The 23,453-nt window shown below is 41.2% G+C and overlaps 1 protein-coding gene across 9 annotated transcripts in view; it reads right to left on the bottom strand.

The window, feature by feature from the left end:
- The window catches only part of CAMK2D (calcium/calmodulin dependent protein kinase II delta), a 292,904-nt gene extending 277,009 nt beyond the window's left edge, over positions 1 to 15,895 (bottom strand). For 2 of the 9 annotated variants that reach the window (XM_027103579.1, XM_027103576.1), the window contains exons 1-2: positions 1,904 to 2,594; positions 196 to 290 (exon numbers count right to left, since the gene is read on the bottom strand). In XM_027103579.1, the coding sequence (XP_026959380.1) occupies positions 196 to 290; positions 1,904 to 1,968 (160 nt within the window). In that variant the 5' untranslated portion in view covers positions 1,969 to 2,594. Of the gene's footprint in view, positions 1 to 195; positions 291 to 1,903; positions 2,595 to 15,783 lie in introns of those variants that run through there. The other 7 variants (XM_027103580.1, XM_027103582.1, XM_027103581.1 and 4 more) reach the window with 7 other exon arrangements.
- Positions 15,896 to 23,453: the final 7,558 nt, after the last annotated feature.

Consider the following 23,453-nt stretch of genomic DNA (forward strand, 5'->3'; position numbering starts at 1 on the left):
TTGGTCATTTATTTTTAAACTGTACAGACCAAGAGGCATTCAGGAAGGAAATAATCGCAAAATGTCATATGATACCTAAGGCTACAAGTATAACTAAATGACATGTTTACATACAACAGAACCAACATACAACAGAACAAACAACCAACATGACAAATACACAAGTAACATATATATGTGATTGAAAATACCCACCCCTAGCAGAAAGCTTTTTGGTGTTGATAATTTTGGCAGCATATTCTTGTCCAGTAGGGATTTTCATACATCTTCTCACCACTGAGAATGCCCCCCTGAAAACCAATAATTAGCAGGTCATCAATATAATCAGCTCTGATATTCTATTAAAAACGCACATCTGAGCATTTTTATTGAATTTAGTGAACTGTCAAATATCAGTATACCATAAAGTAATATCCAGAAAATGAACCGTTCTTCCTGGAAACTGAGACCCTCTTTAATGTTGAAGAATAAAATTAGATTTCATTAACTGGGAGCACACATTATTAATCAACAAAATGAAAAGAACTGCCAATTACGACGGCTCTTGTTTGCACATGAAATTTGAAAACATTTTACACTTCACGCTAACACAGCACCAAATGCTCTGAGAAGAAACCCTGCAAAGAGCAGAGCTGAGACGGAGCAGCAAAAAATCTGCTGCCTATTTATTTTAGTAGGAAAAAATAAAATTAATGTGGCTCCAAGTAGGTAAATATGGTGATTGTTTTCATTAAAATAAGTCTTAGGAACACTTGAGTGGGGTTTAACAAATCCTGCTATGGTGATTTCACTGTGCCCTGTTTTGGGTTGGGGGAGGGGAGAGTTTGAATTAAGCTGCTCTTCCGACATATTCTCCATGTTTTAACAGCAGACAACATAAATATATAAGGATATGATTTTCATTACATTTAAAAGATATTTACATGTCCTTTAATTCAACTGTATAAAACAACAACACACACAGAAACGCGCCCCTTCCTTAAGCAATGTTCGAAACTAGCGACAGAGGATTTGGGTTTGGGTTTGATGCTACATAAATTAACGTTCACGGCTCGGCCTCTAGATTCTTTGCACAGGTTCTCAGTAGGTCTCCTGTCCCCTTCCTTAACATCACCAAGTACAACAGTTCTCTGCCCGTCAGGTGTAGGAGGTCGTTTTACACAACGATGGGCTACCCTTGGGAAGCTCTCTCCCGGTCACCAAAGGGCTTTTCCGCTGCCTGTATAAATAAATCCTCCCAGAGAATGCGAAGATGTACACGTAAATCCTAGGAAGGATGATGATCAGCGAGTAATCTAGTGCAAAGAATAATCGTGGATATGGGACAGGGGTTCGAGTCCCTTGGGGTGGCCCTTTTCCTGGACAGAACAACTACTGGACGCGAAATAGACTCTACGCCAAGTTGAACTTTCGGCATCAATAAATATGGCACCGTCTGTGGCAGCGAGTTCTCATCCGTACGTGGGTCGTACGGCCGACACGCCTGCTAAGCAGGCGGCATCTCTATTTACAGAAAACATGATCTATGTTGCATTTTACATGGGTTCTTGTTTCCTCTCCATACACACAGACACACGCTCGCACACTTCTCAGGATGACAGCTACAACTGCAGGGATCGTAAATCCACCAAGTCTCTGGTGCAGAAAGGTGGGGGGAGCGGGAGAAGGTGGGCTGAGGATTATCGGAATGGGCCACAGCCGGGGTGGAAGGTCTTGCCCCTTCTTTGTCCCCTCCTCTTACTAACACAGCACCTTCCTCCGAGCTGACACACCAGGGGCCCTCCTCCCTCTCCTCCCGTCTCCCAAATTCCCTCGCCCCACGCGGGAGGCCGGTGGGTCGGGGGTAACGCGACCCGCCCTCTGCTGGAAAGGGGACGTGAGGGTGCCCGGCAAAGGCGCTTACTTTCCGAGCTCCTCGAAAAGCTGATACTCGTCCGTGAACCTGGTACAGGTTGTAGTCGAAGCCATCCTGGGTCCGGGCTGTACCCCTGGCTGGGAGCGCGGCGGACAAGACGCGAGCAGACGCGCGGCTTCCCCAGGACTAGTCCCGCGGCGCTGTCACCCAGGGCCGCCCTCACTTTCCTCGTCCGAAAGTAGCTCGCCGGCGAGGGAGTATGCGCAGGGGCGGGGCGGGAGGGGAGATGACCAGAAAGGGTGGCGTGGGGTCTCCTCCCTACGGTCCGCCGATCCTCCTCCTTCTCCTCCTCCTCCGGGCCTCGCTTCCTTCTTCTCCGGTCGTTCCACCCGCCCCCTTTCCAGCCCCTCTCCTCAAATGCAGGGGCAAAGTACTCAAGAAGAGGGACTGGGAAATGGAAAAACAGCCGGGCACGGGGCGAGAGGCGAGCAGTTGCGAAATGATCCGCACCGGAGCAGGAGGGGTAGAGGCGGAGGGGAGGGAGCCCGAGGGGGCGGAGGCCGCGGAGCCGGGAGCGGACAGCTCGAGCCCAGCTGCAGCTGTCAGAGGCGCGGGCGCGGGGTGCGCCAGGGCCGGCCTCCCAACCGCGGGCACCTCGGCCGCCTCGCGCTCCCCACGAGCCCACGCCGCTCCGAGACTGCGCGGCGGAAGAAAAAGCGCTGGGCTCGGGCGAAGCCTCGTCTGCTGTCCCCAGGCCTCCGCCTCCTCCCCGGAGCCTGGCAGCACCCCCTCCCTCACGAAGCCTCCTCTTGCTGGTCCCACACCTCCTGCTAGCGACTCTAACACTGTCCCTTTCCCACCCTCCTTTCCTCCCTCCCCGAGCCTCACACACGCGCAGAGCTGTCCAGGGAGAGACCAGGTGGGTGGAGGATGTGCGGGGGAGAAGCCGGGAGAGGGTTTAGGTGAATGAGGCGAGACGTCAAAATTACAGTTAAACCCGCAATGAGGCTCCTGCCTAAATGTGGGGCTGAGTTAGCGGGAATATGTGGGGTAACTCGTGGACTGCCGAGGGCTGCTGCCGGGGGTCGCAGAGGCCCCCAGCCGGGTTGTGGGCGCCGGGCTCTAGGGACCGACCCCCGCCGGCGCGCAAGCCGCGGTGCCTTAGGTAGAAGGGCGAGGGGTGCAGGCGCTTCATCTGGGCGCGGCTCCGTGTTGACACAGCGGGGGCCGGATGTGGGTAGTCGACTGTTTCCAGAGAAGGGTCCCAGCCTCCCACACCTCCCGGTGATGCTCGGGCCCACCCAGCAGAAGCCACGCCGCCTGCTTCTAGGAGCCCGGCACGGGGTTCCTCCCTCTCCCGCAGCCTCTTCGGCGAGGGGCGACGCCCGCCGTGCCACGTTTCACTTCTGATATGACTGCCACCTCACTCTCCACATCCCCCCGCCGTTTTCTAGGTTGGGTTGCTCAGACTCTGGCAATCCCCAAAGGCCTTTGCTTCGGCCATGAATGTTAACAGAATGAAAGCAAAAACTCCGCCACGGGGCCACACCTTCCCTACAGAGTAAACTCCCCTGTAACCTCAGTGAGTTCTGATAGTAAGACGGTTTCTCGCGAGATTTCCTGCTTGGCGGCGGGGGCGGGGTAGTGGGAAGGTTGGGTGTCGGTCACGCGACCTGGTAGGGTCTGACGTCACTCGCATCACGTGAACAGGTCTAGTGCCTTTCGCTTTGCAAAAGGAAAAAGGAAAAGGCGAGGTCGTGCGTGCTTTGCTTGTATGCTCAAAGATCTGGTGGGACTGTGGCACCTGAGTATACTCCGTAAATGGCTATCTGAAAAATCACTTTATAAGTTCAAGAACACGTGCTATTTATTAGCATATCTGTCATTGTTTACAGTAAATACGAGGAAAAAAACTATCCATTACATTTAAAATAGGAGAATTGCTGAGTGCTAAAACAACCCGTGGGCCTTCCTTCCAGTCCTCTGTCTTTAATAAACTATGCAATTGCAAACTTAGAAGCAGACCAAAACCGAAAGAGTTGTGAATGGTCTTTTTCAAATTACTGCCTTTTGTTTTACAGTATGGGGACTTTAAAAACCTGCAATTCTATTGCTAATTTGCATCGTTAGCATTACATCAGGGATTCAAATTTCCACAGCTGGAAGATGAAAGGTAAATAGGAGGTCCAGAGAATCTAAGATTGGAAGGAGTTATTTCTTGCTCTCAAAGGCTGCTGTTAATTAGTGAATTTGCCCACCGTCACACATAATCCTAATTCCCTTATTTCCTGATCTGGGGAATGCTATTCTGCCAATAACTGATGTTTTTACCAACGTTCTCAAAGTGATCACAATTTTTAACGCTTGTAACAAAATTGGACTTTGTACATATTTTGATTCCTAACCATAAAAAGCAAATATTGTGTAAAATGTAGTGTACAAGAAAAGATACCAAAAACTATATGAAGAAAAGAAACAAGGTGTCTAAATATTAATAATTGGGCTAGAAAGTTGAAAAAACAATAATTTAGTCTCGGCTAAAGATTTTTAATATATATCTTAAATATTTAGCAACATGGTTCCAAGTTATAATGTAATAATTTAATATTGTTATGTGAATCTAAAAATGAAACAGAAGTAAACTTAAAACAGATAATATAGAATTTTACAACTCTGGGGAAGAAAATTGTTTTTTAAATATTCAAGTAACGAGGCCTGCATAATTACTGTATTTATTTGTTATTTAAACTACCCATAATTGTAAATGGTTATGATGATTGTGTGATACAATAAAGGAAACAACTGAGTTTTAATACTGACCTATTATTAGACAATAAATGTGTTAGACAATAAATGTGTACTTTTTAAGCAAACACTGCTTAATCTATATTTGCACCATTCCCTGATCTATATTTTGTACTAATTAAAATATTTCTCTTATTTAAGAAAAAGTGACAGTTATTTCTGATGTTTGAACTCCTTAAGACAGTAATCCTTTGAAAGTTACACTGAAATTCCATATTATCATCTCTTGCCTCCTTCCTGGTCTCCTGCTTCTGCCCTGCCTCCTTTCATTCAAGCCTCAGCCCAAACAGCCAGAATGATCCCCTTAAAACCTCAGTCAGAACAAACCATGCTTATGCTCAAAACCTTATGAAGGCTTCACCCCATCTCAATTGGACTAAAAACAAAATATTAAAGATGGCTTATAAGGCCCTAGAGAATCTCTACCCCCTACTCCATTAGCCTTCTTACCTCAATTTGTGCCCTGGCTCACCCTCCTCTGGCCACACTGGCCTCTGTTGTTCCTGGAGCATGTTTCTTCTTAGGGACTTTGCATTTGCTGTTCTCTGCCTCCCAGAATGTTCATCTCTTAGTTATCATCCTATCTCATTTCTTCACCTCCCTCCAATATTTTCTCAAATATTACCTTACTGTGGTGGTCTTCCCTGCCCACTCTATCAATGACTGCACCTCTCTCAGACATGATTTCTAGTCCCATTCCCTGCTTTATTTTTCCCCTCAATACCTATTACCATATAGTGTACTATACATTTTTTTCTTGTTAATTGTTTATACTTCCCAACTAGAACACAGGCTCCCCAAGGGCATGAATTATCGTATGTTGTTCACTGCTCTATTTCTAGCAACTAGAATAATGTCTGGCACATAATAGCTGCCCGATGAATTTTGTTAATGGGTAAATTAATTATTTGGGGGTTTAGATTAATCACAATTTTCATATTAAAATTGGTAGTTGATAATTAACATACCATTAAGACATCTTACTATAAGGGTGATGATTTTCAATCAAGATGCTCACAGTATCCCATGATTAAAAGTGTTTATGCACAGAAATGGATTTTTTAAATACACAAATAATTGACATCAAGAAAAAAGGATCTAGTACTAATTTTCTTGTCATTGGAGTCCATAAAGGAAGAAGGAATTTGTTTTTTAGATATATTGGCCTTACTAAATTTTACACTGAAATAAAAGGCAGTGCCAAAGGTTTTAAATAACTAGAGCTCATTGTGAAGACACAAGTCAATGTAAGGAAATGAAAAGTGTGGCGTAAAGTGAATTTTTTTTTTTTTTTTTTTTTTTTTAACGGTGCGCAGGCCTCTCACTGTTGCGGCCTCTCCCGTTGCGGAGCACAGGCTCCGGACGCGCAGGCTCAGCGGCCATGGCTCACGGGCCCAGCCGCTCCGCGGCATGTGGGATCTTCCCGGACCGGGGCACGAAGCCGTGTCCCCTGCATCGGCAGGCGGACTCTCAACCACTGCGCCACCAGGGAAGCCCTAAAATGAATTTTTCATGTGTAAAATGAAAAAAAAAATTTCTAAACAGTAGCATATTTGGTTTCTCAATTGATTTAGTTAATCACACAAAAATTGAGATCACTCAGTGTATTGCTTCTAGCTTCTAACTTTCTACTTTGCTAAGGCGGAAGCAAAGTATTCATAATTTTATCAACTTTAAAAATTTACCCTTTAATACGGGAAAGGCAGTAACAGCAAACAAAGGGGAAGGGGTCGGGGTGGGGGGGTGGATAGGGTTGGACGACTGTTGGTTTGAAAAGTAGTTGTAAGCAGAGCCCTTTCACTACCTAGACCACTGGACTTCAATCAGGTGAAATCATGTCAGTGCCAAGACAAGGAAGAAATCTTGCTTTAAATGTATCCCATCCCTTTTTTGTGATAGCATTAACTGACAAACAGCAAAGAGACAGAAGACACTGAAAATGATCACTACATACAAATACAGCATGAGAATAAAAGAACTCTTGTAGATAAAAATTGCAAGACTTCAGTAGTCCCACTAGGAAGGGATAAATTTCTAATACTTAAACAAAACAGCTATTCACAGTCACTCATTTCCCTTGCTACAAAGTTACATACAAGAAACAAGGAAGAGATGACTATCTCCATAGCACCCCCAAAGGCCGAATCCATCCGTAGTATGTATATTTCTGTGAGAATTTTAGCAGGGTCTGTATTGTAAGCCACTCTTCACTGCAGTTTTAGAGGCAAGGAGAACAAAGCAACTTGCTGTTGCTTTTTTCAGTTAGTCTTCCTAAGGTACAGTAACTTAACCACATAGAGCCCGACACAAATACAGTCTACAAGTAAGTGGATAATGGATGTGCCACACCATCCATTTGTGCAAGATAAATTTACAGATGAAGAAATTAACTGTTGGGACTTCCCTGGTGGCACAGTGGTTAAGAATCCACCTGCCAATGCAGGGGACACGGGTTTGAGCCCAGGTCTGGGAAGATCCCACATGCCACGGAGCAGCTAAGCCTGTGCGCTACAACTACTGAGCCTGTGCTGTAGAGCCCACGAGCCACAACTACTGAAGCCCACACGCCTAGAGCCCGTGCTCCGCAACAAGAGAAGCCACCACAATGAGAAGCCTGCGCACCGCAAGGAAGAGTAGCCCCTGCTTGCCACAACTAGAGAAAGCCCATGCGCAGCGACAAAGACCCAACACAGCCAAAAATAAATAAAATAAAAAATAAATAAATTTTAAAATGCTGTGAATTCAGAACACAATGATTTAAAAATTTATTAAAAAAAGAAATTATTCATAAAACAAAAGGTAGTAATAGAAAAGGTTTTCTTTGCTTCATCAGATGCTGAATTTTTTTTTACTCAAAATAAGAAATGTGCAAATAAACAAGAAAATAAACGATATCCACCCAATCAAAAAGTAGCTCTTTTCCCATTACTTTCAAGTATACGGGTTAGCATACTATCCTCCATGAACATACATACATACCTACCACTGCTAAAGGAATTGTAGCAGGAAATTATATTGAATATGATGTACAAATTGAAGCAACTGTGTAAAAGATTGTGGAGTCATTAACAAAGAAAACGAATTAGCAGATGCTGAGTATTCCTCTCGAAACCCAGCAGGACCCTGTGGGGCTCCTGTGCACAGAAGGCTTTCTGTCCCCCATTTTCTTGTTTGTAGGGAGTTCCAAAGGGCAGATTCTAACAGTTGCTAATCAAGGGAGGAGCAGCCCAAAAATCACCTGTGGCAACATTAAAGGAACTAGAGAAACTCATCAAGAACACCTGAGACAAGGACTTCCCTGGTGACGGGGTGGTTAATAATCTGCCTGCCAATGCAGGGGACATGGGCTCAAGCCGTGATCTGGGAAGATCCTACATGCCTGGGGGAAGATCCCGCATGCCGTGGAGCAACTAAGCATGTGCGCCACAACTACTGAGCCCACGTTCCACAATTACTGAGCCCATGTGCCACAACTACTGAAGCCTGTGCGCCTAGAGCCTGTGCTCCGCAACAAGAGAAGCCCCCGCTTCCCACAACTGGAGAAAGCCCAGGCACAGCAATGAAGACCCAATGCAGCCAATAAATTAATTAATTTTAAAAATATATATATCACCTGAGACCAGATTAGAGGAGTGCAGGCCCTACACACATCCTAATCTTACCAGCAACCCCACCCTTGAACTGTTGCTATAAAACTCCCCCATCAAATCCTCCCAGGTCCCCTCCCAGGGACACAGTTTTTTGGGGCAGGAGCCACTGTGTCCTCCTTTGCCTGGCAAAGCAATAAAGCTATTCTTTTCTACTTCACCCAAAACCCTGTCTCTGAGATTTGATTCGGCACCAGGGTACAGAGGCCGAGCTTTCGGCGTCACTCTGTGCACGGGTTATGACTTTCACTTACTACTGTTGCAACACTTATCACTCCTGTAATTAGGCTATTGGCCCCTGCATGGCAAGGAACTGCCATTCAGTCCATCACCACAGCACTAGCACAGGGCTTGTGCCCTAACAGGTGCTCAAAAATACCTTTTATTAAAAAAAAAAAAAAAGAATATATGTTATCATTAGTCTTTGTCTTCCAAAATATCAAAAATGCCCAATCTTTAAAGGGTGTAATGAGTCCCCTTTGTTGCTATATTTAATGGATCCTTTTCACTCCTTACATAACTTGACCTCTCTGTATCGTTTCATACCGTTGACCTGAATCTCTCTGTTGGTTTCCTTGTCTGATGCCGCATTCTCTACTCACAGCACTTCACCTGCCAGCCCACATTTCTGTCTCCTCTTTTCTTCAGGCTCATTCCTGGTGGCTCTTTTTCTCCATCTTTGTGGTAAATAGTTGCTCTCAGGATTCTGTCTTAGGCGACTCTTTTTCTTATTTTACACACCTTTCCGGGGCCACCTTAGTAACTCTCATTATCTTGATTATTTTCTGTCTTAAATTCGCCTCTCCAGGTGTAGATCCTTAGGCAAGATCAGAGAGTCATTGGGGCAGTGCTCTCAGAGAGAAGGGTAAGCAAGTGGAGAAGCAGGGGAAAAACAAAATAAACTCAAACAAAAAACCCAGCATGTGCCTTCAGGCAAAGTCCCAACCACAGCCTGATCCACCAGCTGCTCAGGAGTGTAAATTACACCCAGATTTTTTCCCCTTCAGGCAAGGACTTCCCCATTCCTTCACCAAGCAGTCATTGACCACGAGCTATGGGGGAGGGGGAAAGGAAGGGACATAAACTCCCAAAGGGTCAAGTAAGGCCCTCCTTACTTTCAGGCACATAGAGAATGAAGAAAGGGAAAAACCAAGTCAGCTAGATATCAAAAATGCTAATGACTGAAATCTTTACCTCCAACTCCCATTTCTCCACAAGCTTCAGACTTGTGTTGCCAGCTCCCTATTGGAAGTTTCCTCCCAGAGAATCTACCTCTGATTCAACACATTAAAAATAATTTATCTCCCAGCTTCCCTCTCTATCTGCACCTCCTCCATATCTCAGCAAGACTTGAGGGTCACCTGTAACGGTCCCTCTCCCTTCCCTCCCACAGCCAATGACAAGTCCACACACCTCAAGCCATACCCACTGCAAATGCCTTCTTTTAAGCCATCAGCTTTTCTCACTTATATTAAGGCATTAAGTCACCCTTCTTTAGTGAACTTACACTAAAGAAATCTAATGTGTCTCTCCTCAGTGTAGATACCATTATTAGTTCATCACATATCCTTAAAAAAAAAAAAAAGCCCCAAATCTTTCATATACCCTACCACGCATTTCCTGGTTTGGACCTGGTTAGTTTCATGGACTCATCTCTCTTGTCCCCATGCTACTCCATGATTCCTAAACATTTCTAGAATTATCTATCCACTTCACTTCATTTCTCATCCCTGGCATTCTAGACCAAACCATCATCATCTGTTAACCAGTTTGCTGAAACAATCTCCTAACTGCATTAATCTGACATCATTGAAATGCTTCCTGATAAGCATCTAACTATCTAGTGGCCTGTTTATCTAAAGCACAGAGCACCTCATTCTGTTTTTCATCCTGAATTCCTTTCAGGGGGCGTTGTCAGTGGGCCACTGCAGTGGGTGGGGATTTAAGCCTTGCGTAAGTGATTGATGAGCAAGGCTCTTTGTTCTTTTTTTGTTCACAATCCCCTTTGCCTCCTTCTGGTCATAAAGTCAACCAAGATTTGGGAGGTATTTAGTGACTGATTTGTCCAATGGCTCTAGGAAGGCTCATTCCTCGATCAGGCAAGGATTTCGTTGGTAGGCCATTCATGTGCTATGTCTGCATTAGGCCCTGTTAAAAACCTAAAAACTCTCTGGATCATCTGTCTTACTAGTCTACTGCGGTCCAGAAAATGCTTCTCCCTTGTTGCATCTTCTCATACATAGAAAAGTACTAAAATCATTAACTTGACATATCTGTTTTGTGGTTAGCAGTAATCTTTTACCAAGATACATGCTCAATTACATGTATTTCATAGCCAAAAAAATGACATATATACTAGTTCCTCCCCTACTTCTTTGGAGTGGTTCCTCAGAGCTATCTCCTGGGCTACAGTCTGTGGTAAGACCCTGAATAAAACTTAAAGTCACAACTCTTATGTTGGGTGGTTTTTTTTAAGTCGACACTCTTCTCTTGATTCATGTAACTTCAGAGGAAGGCAGCGTCTACTCCAACACTCTTCATTTTCAAAACTTAACTTTTTCCAAAAATTCAATGGTTTAAACTTCAATAAATTACCTTTGCCAAAAGTTGAAATTTCTGTTTTCATCATGTAGGGGCCAATGCTAAGGATTTCCTATATGCTATGTATCAGATAGACAAGGCAAACTGGACTCAGAATAGATTTTGAAATGTACTTTCTTACTCAGTTTATTATCACCAATCCTGTATAATTACAGTAACTTCTGTCCTATTTGCATGACAGGTCCGGTTAATTTATTATTATTTATTATAATTTATTATTCAGATACTACTTATTCATTTCCTAAATCATCAAGGCCTCTGATATTTCTTATCTCTCTGCTTATTTGCTTTGCAGAAGTTGGTTACCATGCTCATTTATTCTCTCTCTTTTTTTTTTAATTTATTTTTGGCTGTGTTGGGTCTTCGTTGCTGCTCAGGCTTTTCTCTAGTTGTGGCGAGCAGGGGCTACTCTTCGTTGCGGTGCGCAGGCTTCTCATCGCAGTGACTTCTCTTGTTGTGGAGCACGGGCTCTAAGCACGTGGGCTTCAGTAGTTGTGGCTCGTGGTCTCTAGAGCGCAGGCTCAGTAGTTGTGGTACACGGGCTCAGTTGTTCTGCGATATGTGGGATCCTCCCGCACCAGGGCTCGAACCCGTGTCCTCTGCATTAACAGGCAGATTCTTAACCGTTGTGACACCAGGGAAGTCCCTATTCTTTCAAGAAAGAGAAGAGGTTTTAAAAATCTATTTGGCCAATGAGATAATCCATGTGACTAAACCTACCCACCAAAATCTGTACTATACTTCTTCTACAGAAATAGGGGTGGAGCTGTACACATAGGCAGAGTACATTTATCAGAGTTCCCTGCCTCCAGATTACGTTCTTGGCAAAGACATGTGAGCAGAAGTGATGTGTACCACTCGAGGTTCCAGACCCTGCGCATGCTCTTTAATGTTTTTCATGTTTCCTAAATGACTGCGACAGTAATTCCTAGGGCAGTCCTGTAAGTATCTTGTTGAAGATGGCAGAGCCAGTGTCAGCCTGGGTCCCTGAAAGCCTTCATAAGAGCTGAGCTGCTGCTAACCCAGAACCCTGCTCTTGACCAAAGAAATAAACTTCCTGTTCTTAAGGGAAATGAGTTTTGAGGATCCTGTCTTTTTCTGTAGGTTAGTCTACCCTATCTAAAACAAAGTATGTAAAAAAACTCTTAAAATCTAAAGTACTGCACAAATATAAAGTATTACTATAACTCAAAGCTTATGAATAAAATTACAATGAATGAATGAATGGAAGTAAGTGATTTGGGTTATGACCATATTTTGTTTTTCTACATCATGCCCATTTCCATTAGTGTGGTAATTGAGAGTTAGCTGTTTTAGAATGGTCCAACTCCAGTCAGAACACGTAGCTATATTGTTCAAGGTAAAAAATTAAATAAAAGAACCAGTTCACCATTCTCACTTCCTACTACACACACACACACACACACACACACACACACACAAACAAATACAGTTTCCCTTCAATAGGGCAGATTTTTAGAATTTCTGGAAGCTATAGCAATACCCCTGCAAAGAACATTTCTCTCTGAAACCTCCCATTTTTAATGCTTTTCTATTATATCTGTGAAGAAAAAAAGAGCTTCAATTAGTAGCTTATTTGCGAGCAACACTTCTTTTCACAATTATTTGGTTCATTTAACAAAAAAGATGTACCCTCATATTAAGAGTGAAAAGTTGTTTTTGAAGATGGAGGCAATTAAGCTGGGTGAGTTATCAAAAGTACATAGAAAACAAAACAAAACACTCCTGCAGCTTAAATGTGAAAAATTATGCCATCGATTTTGCAACATTTATTGTATAAATCGTGTGTTTCTGTATTAGGCCAGGGATGCAGAGGATGTAATGTAGAACAAAATAAACAGTGTCCCTAATTTTATAGGGCTTACTTTTGAGTGGGGGAGATAGGCATTAAATCAATTATTCATAAAAAAATTAAATAATATGAAGGAAGAATATAGGGAGCTATGGGAATGTATAATGTTTGTCTTGGTAGGAGAAGGATGAGCAAAATGAGATCTGAAGGATGAGTAGGAATTAACTAGATAAAAGAAAGTACAGGGAAAAGCATTCTAGTAGATGGAACACGGCAAATTCAAGGCACCAAAAGAGGTCCACTGGATTAGGGTGCCGTGAATAGAATAAGGCTGTAGGAGTGGATCAGAGAGGCTCTCATGGGGAACTTAAAACTATATGAAGGGTTTCCCTGGTGGCGCAGTGGTTGAGAGTCCGCCTGCCGATGCAGGGGACACGTGTTCGTGCCCCGGTCCGGGAAGATCCCACATGCCGCGGAGCGGCTGGGCCCGTGAGCCATGGCCGCTGAGCCTGCGCATCCGCGTCCGGAGCCTGTGCTCCGCAACGGGAGAAGCCACAACAGTGAGAGGCCCGCATACCACAAAAACAAACAAACAAACAAGCAAACAAAAAACTATATGAAGAGCAGTATGGAAAAACTGAAAGGGTTTAAGAATGGATGTGATTTTCTTGTCATAAAGTTCATTCTGGCTGCCTTGTGGAAGATGAGTGTTAGCAATATAAAAAGATCAGCTTAAAAGGCAAGGTAAAGGAAAGTGATGGCTTGGATTTAGACGGAGGTGTTGGTGAAAATAGAAATAAATAAATATTTAAAATACATATATTAAAATAATAAAAGACCATCTGTGTTAATATGAATTAGATAAAACTGTATGTAGACTATTGATATCAACATGACTTAGATTTTATTTTTTGTTTTTAGCAAAACTCTGCCTAGGTAACACAGTACTATAAATCAGTAAATAACTTTACTGTTTGCTTCAGGAAATCTCTTCAGATCAAACTGTTAGAGACAATAATCTGCTCCTCCGGCCAAATAACTTGCTCATCAGTTTAGTTGTCAAGACTAACTTCACAGTATCCACCAATTTTAAACTTTGCCCAGTTCTCCATTTCCCTTCTTGAAAGACTCCTTAAAATTCTTCAGGCCAGACCCCAAATCCTATAAATATCTCACCTCTGACTACCTCTTTCTGAAACACTGCCGAGACCCCGTCAAGGTGGTGTTCTCCCTATTGTAATGAGTTAAGAGTGCTTCATTAAAAGATTGAAGATATTTTGAGGAGCTCAACAAGGTAAACACAGGAAGTAGTTTCACAAACACTCACATAGTCATACAATGAAATATATGAAGCTATTATTGCATTAAATTACACTGTAGCAAAGTACTGGCATTGAAAAATGTCACACCATGTTAACTAAAAATTCAAGTTACTAAAGAGTTTACTTTAATCCCAGTTTAGTTAAATTTAGTTTAATCCCAGTTTGATATGTTTGGTTGTTTGGATGGATGGATAGGTAGATAGAGAGAGAGAGATGAAATTCTCAAAGGACAACCTCCTAAATTTTAACTGTGCTTATCTTTTTATCTTTAGGGGTAAGAATATGAATGAATTTTTTCCCAGTATTTTCAAATTTTTCCTCACTGAACACATTCTACTTGTGTAATAAAAACAATGAATGCTATGAAGAAATAAAACTTTTGAATTTGCATATATTGGGGAATTGGAATATGTACTTCAAAATCAAAAAAGTTTAGAATTTATAAACTCTGAGGTTTCTTCCTTAAAGTTTCCTTGTTTGGTGATGGGGAAATAGTATGGAAGAATATAATAACTACTCTTTTCATGGCATAGTTTCACAGTAACCATGTAAGATACATGATACTTTTCATCTTATGAATGAGAAACTGGGGCACTAAGTGTTTAAATAACTTTATTTCTCACTAGAAACAAGGGCCAGTTGGCGTTACTCTCCAGAGTATCTGATACTAATAGGTAACATTTATTGAGTACTTACTATGACTCACAACTCTCTGAGATAGTTTTCTATTATTTTCATTTTACAAACAAGCAAACAGAATGGACCTGTGTGTCCAAAGGGAGTGACAAGGTAAGGAATCAAACCCAGATAAGCTGAACCCCAGGGCCTGTATTTTTTAATCACTGTTATCTTCCATATGTTTATTCGTTTTACACACCACAGCTAGACACTCATAGATATACTTTATATTTTTCAAATGGATAACTCTGAAAATATTTAGCTCCTTAAGACTGGTTGCTCTTTAAGGGGAGGAACAGTGCGAATGAAAAAACTACAGAAGACTACAGAAGTCACTTGGCTTCAGGGGAAAACCAGCTGAATTTCCTACTTCACTAATTGAACCACACTAATCCCCAAGTGTCAAATAGTATTAACCAATCAACAGCTGCTTTTCCAGAGAGCTAGGTGACTCATTTTCTTTTTTTTTTTTTTCTTTTGCAGTACACGGGCCTCTCACTGTTGTGGCCTCTCCCGTTGCAGAGCACAGGCTCCGGACGCGCAGGCTCAGCGGCCATGGCTCACGGGCCCAGCCGCTCCGCGGCATGTGGTATCTTCCCGGACCAGGGCATGAACCTGTGTCCCCTGCATCGGCAGGCGGACTCTCAACCACTGCGCCACCAGGGAAGCCCTCATTTTCTAAACATACTGCTCATGTAGCCACAGAATTTTGGCTGAGCCCATCCTTCCCCTCTCTCGGAGGCCTCGTCTTCAGTTTTTGCTTCTCCCTGGCTCTTATTCCTCAATTTAGGTTTCTTATTTAATCTTAGGGCTAATCTAGGTTAGGATCTATCTGCAAATCTGACTAAATGTTAAGGGGGAGAAGTTAATGATAAAATCCTAAGTCTTTACTAGATATTCCAGTGACTAGAGGGAAACACTTTTCCTTAATGTTCAGCCCATCTCATTTTTTAGCATATTCCCAAGGTCTACTTCCCGAACTTCAATCCAGGCTCTTCCAACAGTCTAGCAAAGACAGATTCCAGGTGATCCCCTGAAATGTAAGGAAGGATTAATACTCACGTGTGTTCTATCAATAGCTACACTGCCACCTGCTGAAGTCTGCGCAATCTGGCTTCCGTCCCTCTACCGCTCTGAGGATCCTACTAATAACCAAGGACTCCCAATGACTAAATCCAGGCAACTTGACCCAAACATCATCTTCATGGCAATCTGTAGAAATATACATAACCAATCATGTAGCTTTTCTTAAAACTGTCATTCTTTGACTTATTCAGTTCCAGTTCTCCTGGTTTTCTCACTGCTCATTATTCATTTTTCTGCCTGTTCTTCTTCCTTTTTGTTTAAACGAAGGCCTTTGCCACTACTTTGGAGTGTATAACACTGCCAAAGACCTTGTCTCTTGCCTTCATGTGGGTAACTCCCACATCATGGTCCCCAGCCCCATAGCTCTTCAGAGATGCTCAGTTTTATATCCCACTTCATGCTTTGATGCCAAAGTATATCCTTTCCAAAGTCTTAAATTATGTTAATGGTACCATTTCCCCACTTATTCAAAATCAATCCTTGGAGTAATGTTTGATTTTTTTCTTTATATTCCCCATTTCCAACATTATCACATCCTGTAGATTCTACATTAAAAATATCTGTTTTAAAAATACCCGTTAGGATTTATTCCTTCCCACTTATATGCCATCATCATAGAGGGAGTCTATTGTCTTTGTGCAATGGTCTCCTGACTGTTTCACCCACTGAGGCTTCTCCTCCAAGCCCATTTCCCTAGTCTTCTATGATTTCCATTAGTCATATTCTATATTAAAAATGAGGACATGTTAAAAAATGAGACCTAAAATAAATTTTCAGACTCATCTGCATTCCTTCCATAATAACTATCATTTATTTAGCATCTACAATGTGCCAAACACTTTGCTAACCACTTTACAGATATTGTTTTTAATCCTTTCAATGATCATAAAAAGTAAGGCTTATTATACCTAGTGTACTTTTGGACAAACAAGATTCAATTAACAGGATGTTTGCTTTCATAAGGTCACACCTTAGCAGGCAAATAGAGCTGTCATTTGATCTAGATCTCCTGGATTCCAAAGCCTGTTCTAAGAATTTAATATATGATACTACAAAGATGCAGAAATCAGATAATCACTGAATACAAAATAAAATTTTGGTTCATATGTGACTATATATCAGAAAAAATTTTAAAGTCAATCCAGTGAAGTTAATCTCAGGATTCTTGTTGATATACAATGAGATTAAGTAGAAGTACAAGAAAATAGTTATTGGGACTTTAACCTATCCTAAATTTCTTAGCTCAAATTGAAGAAATGGTAATTTCTGTAATGGCCAAGTATTTATTTAACCCAACACATGATTATACAAAAGATGTCTGTAATGAACCATGTGCTAGAGTGAGTTTGCCTCTCATGTAATATGACAGAAAGACAGCAAAAAAATAACTCCCTATTTGGCCACCTGGAAGGAAAGTAAATATGTCTATGAAAATGGCTCTGTGAAGACCCAAGATGCTACAGTTTATGAAAAAGCAGAGCTTTTCTCCACCCTCATAAAAACAAAACAAAACAGAACAGAACAAAACAAAAAGCTGATGAGCTATAAGCTACTTCCCAGAGAGGTACCAAGTTGTTCCATCCTTGTTCTTATTTATTCCTCTGTTTCTTTTTTTGCCTTCACGTCATTACACTGTTTTTATATAACTTTTGATTCCTTCTCTACCACCTCTCCAATTCTGTATCTACAAATTGTTCCAGTGAAGGAAAAGGCATTTTATGTCAAACAACACAGTTTATAGTCCAGCCTGAGGAGCTTATTATGCATAGGAAGTGAATGCAAATTAAATTAATTCTGGATACAACTGAAGGCAATCCTTTTTGTTCACTGAAGAATTCATCAGCCTCTGAAGCCAAGATCAATCCAGAAATAAAAGGAAGGCATGTTGGTGTATTCAAATGTCAATTGAATATAGATTATTGCCAGAATTTTGTAGAATCTGCCAGTGATTCCTAAGACATTACTTTAAAACCAATATTTATGTAACTAATTACAATTTTCTGCTTTCAAGTGTCAAGAATGAGCTTGAATCACCTTAAGCAAAATCGAAGAATTTATTATAAAAATTCAAGAACATTTTATAAAACACAAGAGAAATAATCTTTTGTCTCAGAGAGGTTTGGAATTTAGAAATGGAAAAACATCAAAGAGCTAGCAGTATTTTCTTACTCCATCTTTCATTTACACCTCTTTCTGTGCTGTAGTTTTTACTTTGCATGGCATAAAGTGGCAAGGTAATCCCATAAGTTTGTACAGGTTGCTGACTGCACAAGGGCGTCCAGCCTTCGACACAGTCTAAAATACAATCTAGCTCTGCTAACTAAGCTGTGAACCCTCATGGTTGAGTTGTCCTAGAAAGGGTGACTTCTAGTTTCTAAAAGGCAGCATATAAGTGGAGACCCTATCAGATGCCGTGGTTTTACATATTTCAGGTCCAGTCACACAAAGAAAATGAATACGGTTCAAACTACAAATCCCTAGTAAAGAGATTTTGATTGAATGTGGTACCCAATTCTGGTTCAATTAGCTGTGATTCAGAAGGTAAGGAGATATATATATATATATATATTTTTTTTTTTTTTTTTTTTGCGGTATGCGGGCCTCTTACCGCCGTGGCCTCTCCCGTTGCAGAGCACAGGCTCCGGACGCGCAGCCCCAGCGGCCATGGCTCACGGGCCCAGCTGCTCCGTGGCACGTGGGATCCTCCCGGACCAGGGCACGAACCCATGTCCCCCGCACCGGCAGGCGGACTCCCAACCACCACGCCACCAGGGAAGCCCAGGATATATTTTTTAAAACTGTGAATTTGTTAGTCTTTGGTGGATAGGGCATTTATTCACAACACCTCTAAATTTTTATAACTCAGACTGCCCACTACCCTCTAACTCTTAGAGATTTCCTAAGAGTCAACTACTTATGAGATGTATATCAGAATGGAAAGTATGCCAGGAGCAGTAGAAACTATCTAGATTTGGAGGAAGAGCTACTTCTTTTCTTCTCTCCATATACATAAAATTCTTTATGGGTTGGCTTTGCATTTTTAGGGGACTGGAGATCAATTGATTCTTCAATTAAAATATAAGGTGTGGTTGTTGAAGTATTTGTTTTGTATACTTTCTCCAAAATAAATTTTGTCTTCCTCTTATGGTTACCAGATTCAGCAAATAAAAATACAGGGCACCAGTTAAATGTTAATTTCACATAAATAATAAATAATGAATAAGTATGCCGCATGTATGAATTTCAGATAAATAATGAATAATAAATAATAAGTATGCCCCATGTAATATTTGGGACATAGATATACTAAAAATTATTGCATGGGGGCTTCCCTGGTGGCGCAGTAGTTGAGAGTCCGCCTGCCGATGCAGGGGACACAGGTTCGTGCCCTGGTCCGGGAAGATCCCACATGCGGAGCGGCTGGGCCCGTGAGCCATGGCCACTGAGCCTGCGCGTCCGGAGCCTGTGCTCTGCAACGGGAGAGGCCACAACAGTGAGAGGCCCGCGTACCGCAAAAAAAAAAAAAAAAAAAAATTATTGCATGGGGTATACACTAAATAATCATTCATTGCTTATCTGAAACAAATTGACCTGGGTAACCTTCATTTTATCTGGCAATGGCAATCTTACTTCCTTTTTATTATAAGTAGAACCCTAGAGAATTACTTTTAGACATTTTTAGATCTAATTTTGGCAGAGGGATGGAGTTAAGAAAATAGAAACAGATGTCTAGCCCTACACGTGAAGGATACTAAAACTTGACCTGGTGGCTTTACAGTGGAATATGATAAATGATCACCTGGTCCCCATGAGTAAAAATGTCTGTGTTCTCTTTGGGGAAAGAAAATGAATGAAGGCTATCTTGTATTATTTTTATAGTATTTACATGTACTCAATCATACAATAGAGCAAGGATATTTTATAAGTAAAATATAACTAACAAAATAGCACATAATTTCATCAGAAAGCTAATTTACTTTTTTAGAGCTGAGAGAAATCAGATGATATTTCCATATATTAACATTGTCACATCTCTTTTTACTTCTTTTATTTAAATTAATTATATAGAATCGCTGCAATTACTTATAGTTAATAATTAAAACAAATCATCTAATGTTGCCTTTAGTCCTTGAGACTTAGTCCTGCTTTTAAAAAGTGGCACACTGGTATGTGTGTTAAACTTAAAAATTTAAATCATAGAATTCTGAAAGAAGGTAACTGTCTTATTAAGTCATCTACAACCTAAAAGTTGGAATAATTATTACTTAAGTACACATAAAATGTACTTGGGTTTAGACTTAAATCAGGTAATTACAGTAAGAGTATGATTTTTGTAAGAAATGAGAGAAATATCTTAATTTTCCTTTATTACTCAAAAGTAACAGGGCTTCCCTGGTGGTACAGTGGTTAAGAATCTGCCTGCCAATGCAGGGGACATGGGTCTGATCCTTGGTCCAGGAAGATCCCATATGCCACGGAGCCACTAAGCCCGTGAGCCAGAACTACCTAGGCCGTGAGCCACAACTACTGAAGCCCGTGCGCCTAGAGTCCATGCTCCACAACAAGAGAAGCCACTGCAATGAGAAGTTTCAGTAATACCCGCTCACCGCAACTAGAGAAAGCCTACGCACAGCAACAAAGACCCAACACAGCCAAAAATAAATAAATAAAATTAAAAAAAAAAAAGTAACACTACCATGATTATTTTAGAGATTTGATGAGCACCTGTTCTGTTCCATGCAGTATACTAGTCAAAATATACATTTTAATCTTGTTTCCTTTCCATAATTTTTATAGAGTAGAAATTATGATCTAGATTTTTAAAAAACCTATTAGAAACTGAAACAAATATTTATTAGCTTCTGTAAGCCACACATATAAATAATAAGTGATCATATCTGGTTCTGAAGCCTATATGAGATACCATAATAAAAAAATAAATTCGTGTGTCACTAAAATATTTGACCCACACCCAAGTCAGGAAGTATTGATATTTATTTATTTATTTATTTATTTATTTTTGGCTGCATTGGGTCTTCGTTGCTGCGCACGGGCTTTCTCTAGTTGTGGCGAGCAGGGGCTACTCTTCGTTGCGGTGAAGCAACCGATGCGTGGGCTTCAGTAGCTGTGGTATGTGGGCTCAGTAGTTGTGGCTCTGGGGCTCTAGAGTGCAGGCTCAGTAATTGTGGTGCACATGCTTAACTGCTCCGCAGCATGTGGGATCTTCCCCGACCAGGGCTCAAACCCCTGCCCTCTGCATTGGCAGGCGGATTCTTAACCACTGTGCCACCAGGGAAATCCCAGAAATATTGATAGTTTATCTTGGTTTCTCCTTTTTTTACTCTAATAAAGATAAATATATGATTTTAAGAACTAATTAACATTAGTATTCAACAACTTTTTTTGATGTAGTGAATTATTCAGCTTCAAACATAGTACATTGTTTAGGGGACATAGATAATGACCTGTCAACTTTTGGTGGAAATACTTTTATAAGTTATAGTAATTTTTCATCTTTGAAGAATACTCTCAGTCTGAGAGATTGAGCAACATGGCGTTGACCACTAGAGGGCTTAAAATTTGCAATCTAATGGTACTGATGGATGTTTCGTTTAGCGCTTCTGGTAAATTTTGAAAAGGGAAATAGACACACTGACTCTATGGATCTCATGTGCTGAAAAAATGTTATAATTTTAAAGTTAGTTAAAAAAAAAGTTAGTTTTAATATTTGTTGGAATCTTCTAAACAATTGTAATATTAGGTTATTGTACAATTACAGTTATTGTAAAGTTGTACAATAATTTTACAATTGTTATTTGATAAATTTCCCAGAGAGTCTTAGTGAAATTGGAATATAATGTTAATTGAAAGCATTCTTTCCTAACAAAAACTTACCTCAAGGTCCAGGCATATATGATACTTAGAGTATGAGAGGAAAAAGTAAAAATAAATCCTTCATTTGAAGGGCTCCAGGGAAAGCAGTGTTTTCAGGAGCCAAGTCAAAATTCAGCAAAACTCCGAAGAAAATGTTCAGTGAAGAGGTTAATGAAGGAGAGGAGTTTTCTGATGACAGGAAGTAAGTTTGGGCAGAAGGGCTTAGATGGCCAAGAGTCTGGGCGATGTGTGATCAGATTAGCGGGGCTGAGAGCAGGGTGCATGAAACTGAGTGATCTGGGAAATGTGCACTTCTCATGGGTGATACAGGAAAACTGGTTTTGGAGGCACGATGGGAAGAAGACACAGGACACAGTAATTAAAGATCATGGGGTGGTCGGTCTTTCCTGCAGCTGCAGGTGGGACGATGGTGAGGCCATAGTCTCATCCCTGGGGTTTTAGAGCAAGGGGTAGATGGAGATCTTGGGCCTTATGCTGCTGGAGAAAAGTAGCAATTCAGTTCCCCTTGCTTCCCATCAAGGGCCCTCTCTACTAAGTAATTCCATTTATTGGAAAAACTCCTACAGAATCTCTAAGCCCAAAAGTCCCCTGCTTTGTGAACCTTTCCAGACCTCCACATCTCATAGTTAGTCATTTCCTCTATAACCCAAATCACTTTGCACAAACAGCTCTTTGAACCTGTATGACATTTTATTGTAATTGTTTACCTGTCTCTCCCAGTACACACTGAACACCTTGAGTAACAAATTGTGGCTTACTTTGTATCCGTACTACAAAGTAGACCATAACCACACAACTCGGTAACAAACTTAAGATCTATTAAGTGCTCAATAGCTTTAAAAAAGTGACTTAAAGTGAATTAAAAGACTGCTTCAGCAGTATTACTATTATGACTAACTGCTGAGAGTTTCCTATGGGTGAGCACTATACTGGTATGTTGTATATACCCAATCCTGATTTGGTAGCTGTCTTAGTCAACTCAGGCTGCTATAACAAATATACCACAGACTGGGTAGCTTAAACAACAAATATTTATTTCTCACCTCTCTGGAGGTTGGAAGTCTGAGGTCAGGGTGCCAGCACGGTTGGGTTCTTGATGAAGGTCCTCTTGCTGGTTTACAGATGGCCTTCTCATTGTATCCTCACATGGTGAAGAGCAGAGACAGAAAGAGAGCAAGTTGTCTCATGTGTGCCTCTTCTTAGAATAGCATTAATCCTATTCATGAAAGCTCTATCCTCATGGCCTCATTACCTCCCAAAGGCCCTGCCTCCTAATATTATCACATTGAGGGTTAGGATTTTAATGCATAAATTTTGGGGAGACACAAACATTCAGTTCATAACAGTAGATGATACTATTGTCATTTTACAAGCAAGAAAGCTGGGACTCAGTCTCAAAGGTTATGCAGTCAGGAGGATGTAAAACCAGGAATCGGTCCTAGTTTACCTGATACTAAAGCCTTTCAGTTCTATCAAATTGCTGTCCTGATTCCATTTATGTTCTCATCCTAAACTTCTAAGATCTAGGAGTTTAATTATTGCCAGTGCAGATTTAACACCACAGTGACAAAAATAGAGAAAATGAATGTTGTTAATTTTATTGTAATATTTACTGTTTATTAGTGTGACTGTTTAAAAAAATCTTTCTGGAGAGTAAAATAATACAAAAGGAAAAATGGCTGATATAATTCAAATTTGATCAAAACTTACTTTGGTTTACAGGACAAAATATGCAAATTATACTCTGAGGG

This window comes from Aethalodelphis obliquidens, unplaced genomic scaffold, assembly GCF_003676395.1.
Source record: "Aethalodelphis obliquidens isolate GAN/ISIS:26980383/991018 unplaced genomic scaffold, ASM367639v1 scaffold6, whole genome shotgun sequence".
NCBI classification, from domain to species: domain Eukaryota; kingdom Metazoa; phylum Chordata; class Mammalia; order Artiodactyla; family Delphinidae; genus Aethalodelphis; species Aethalodelphis obliquidens.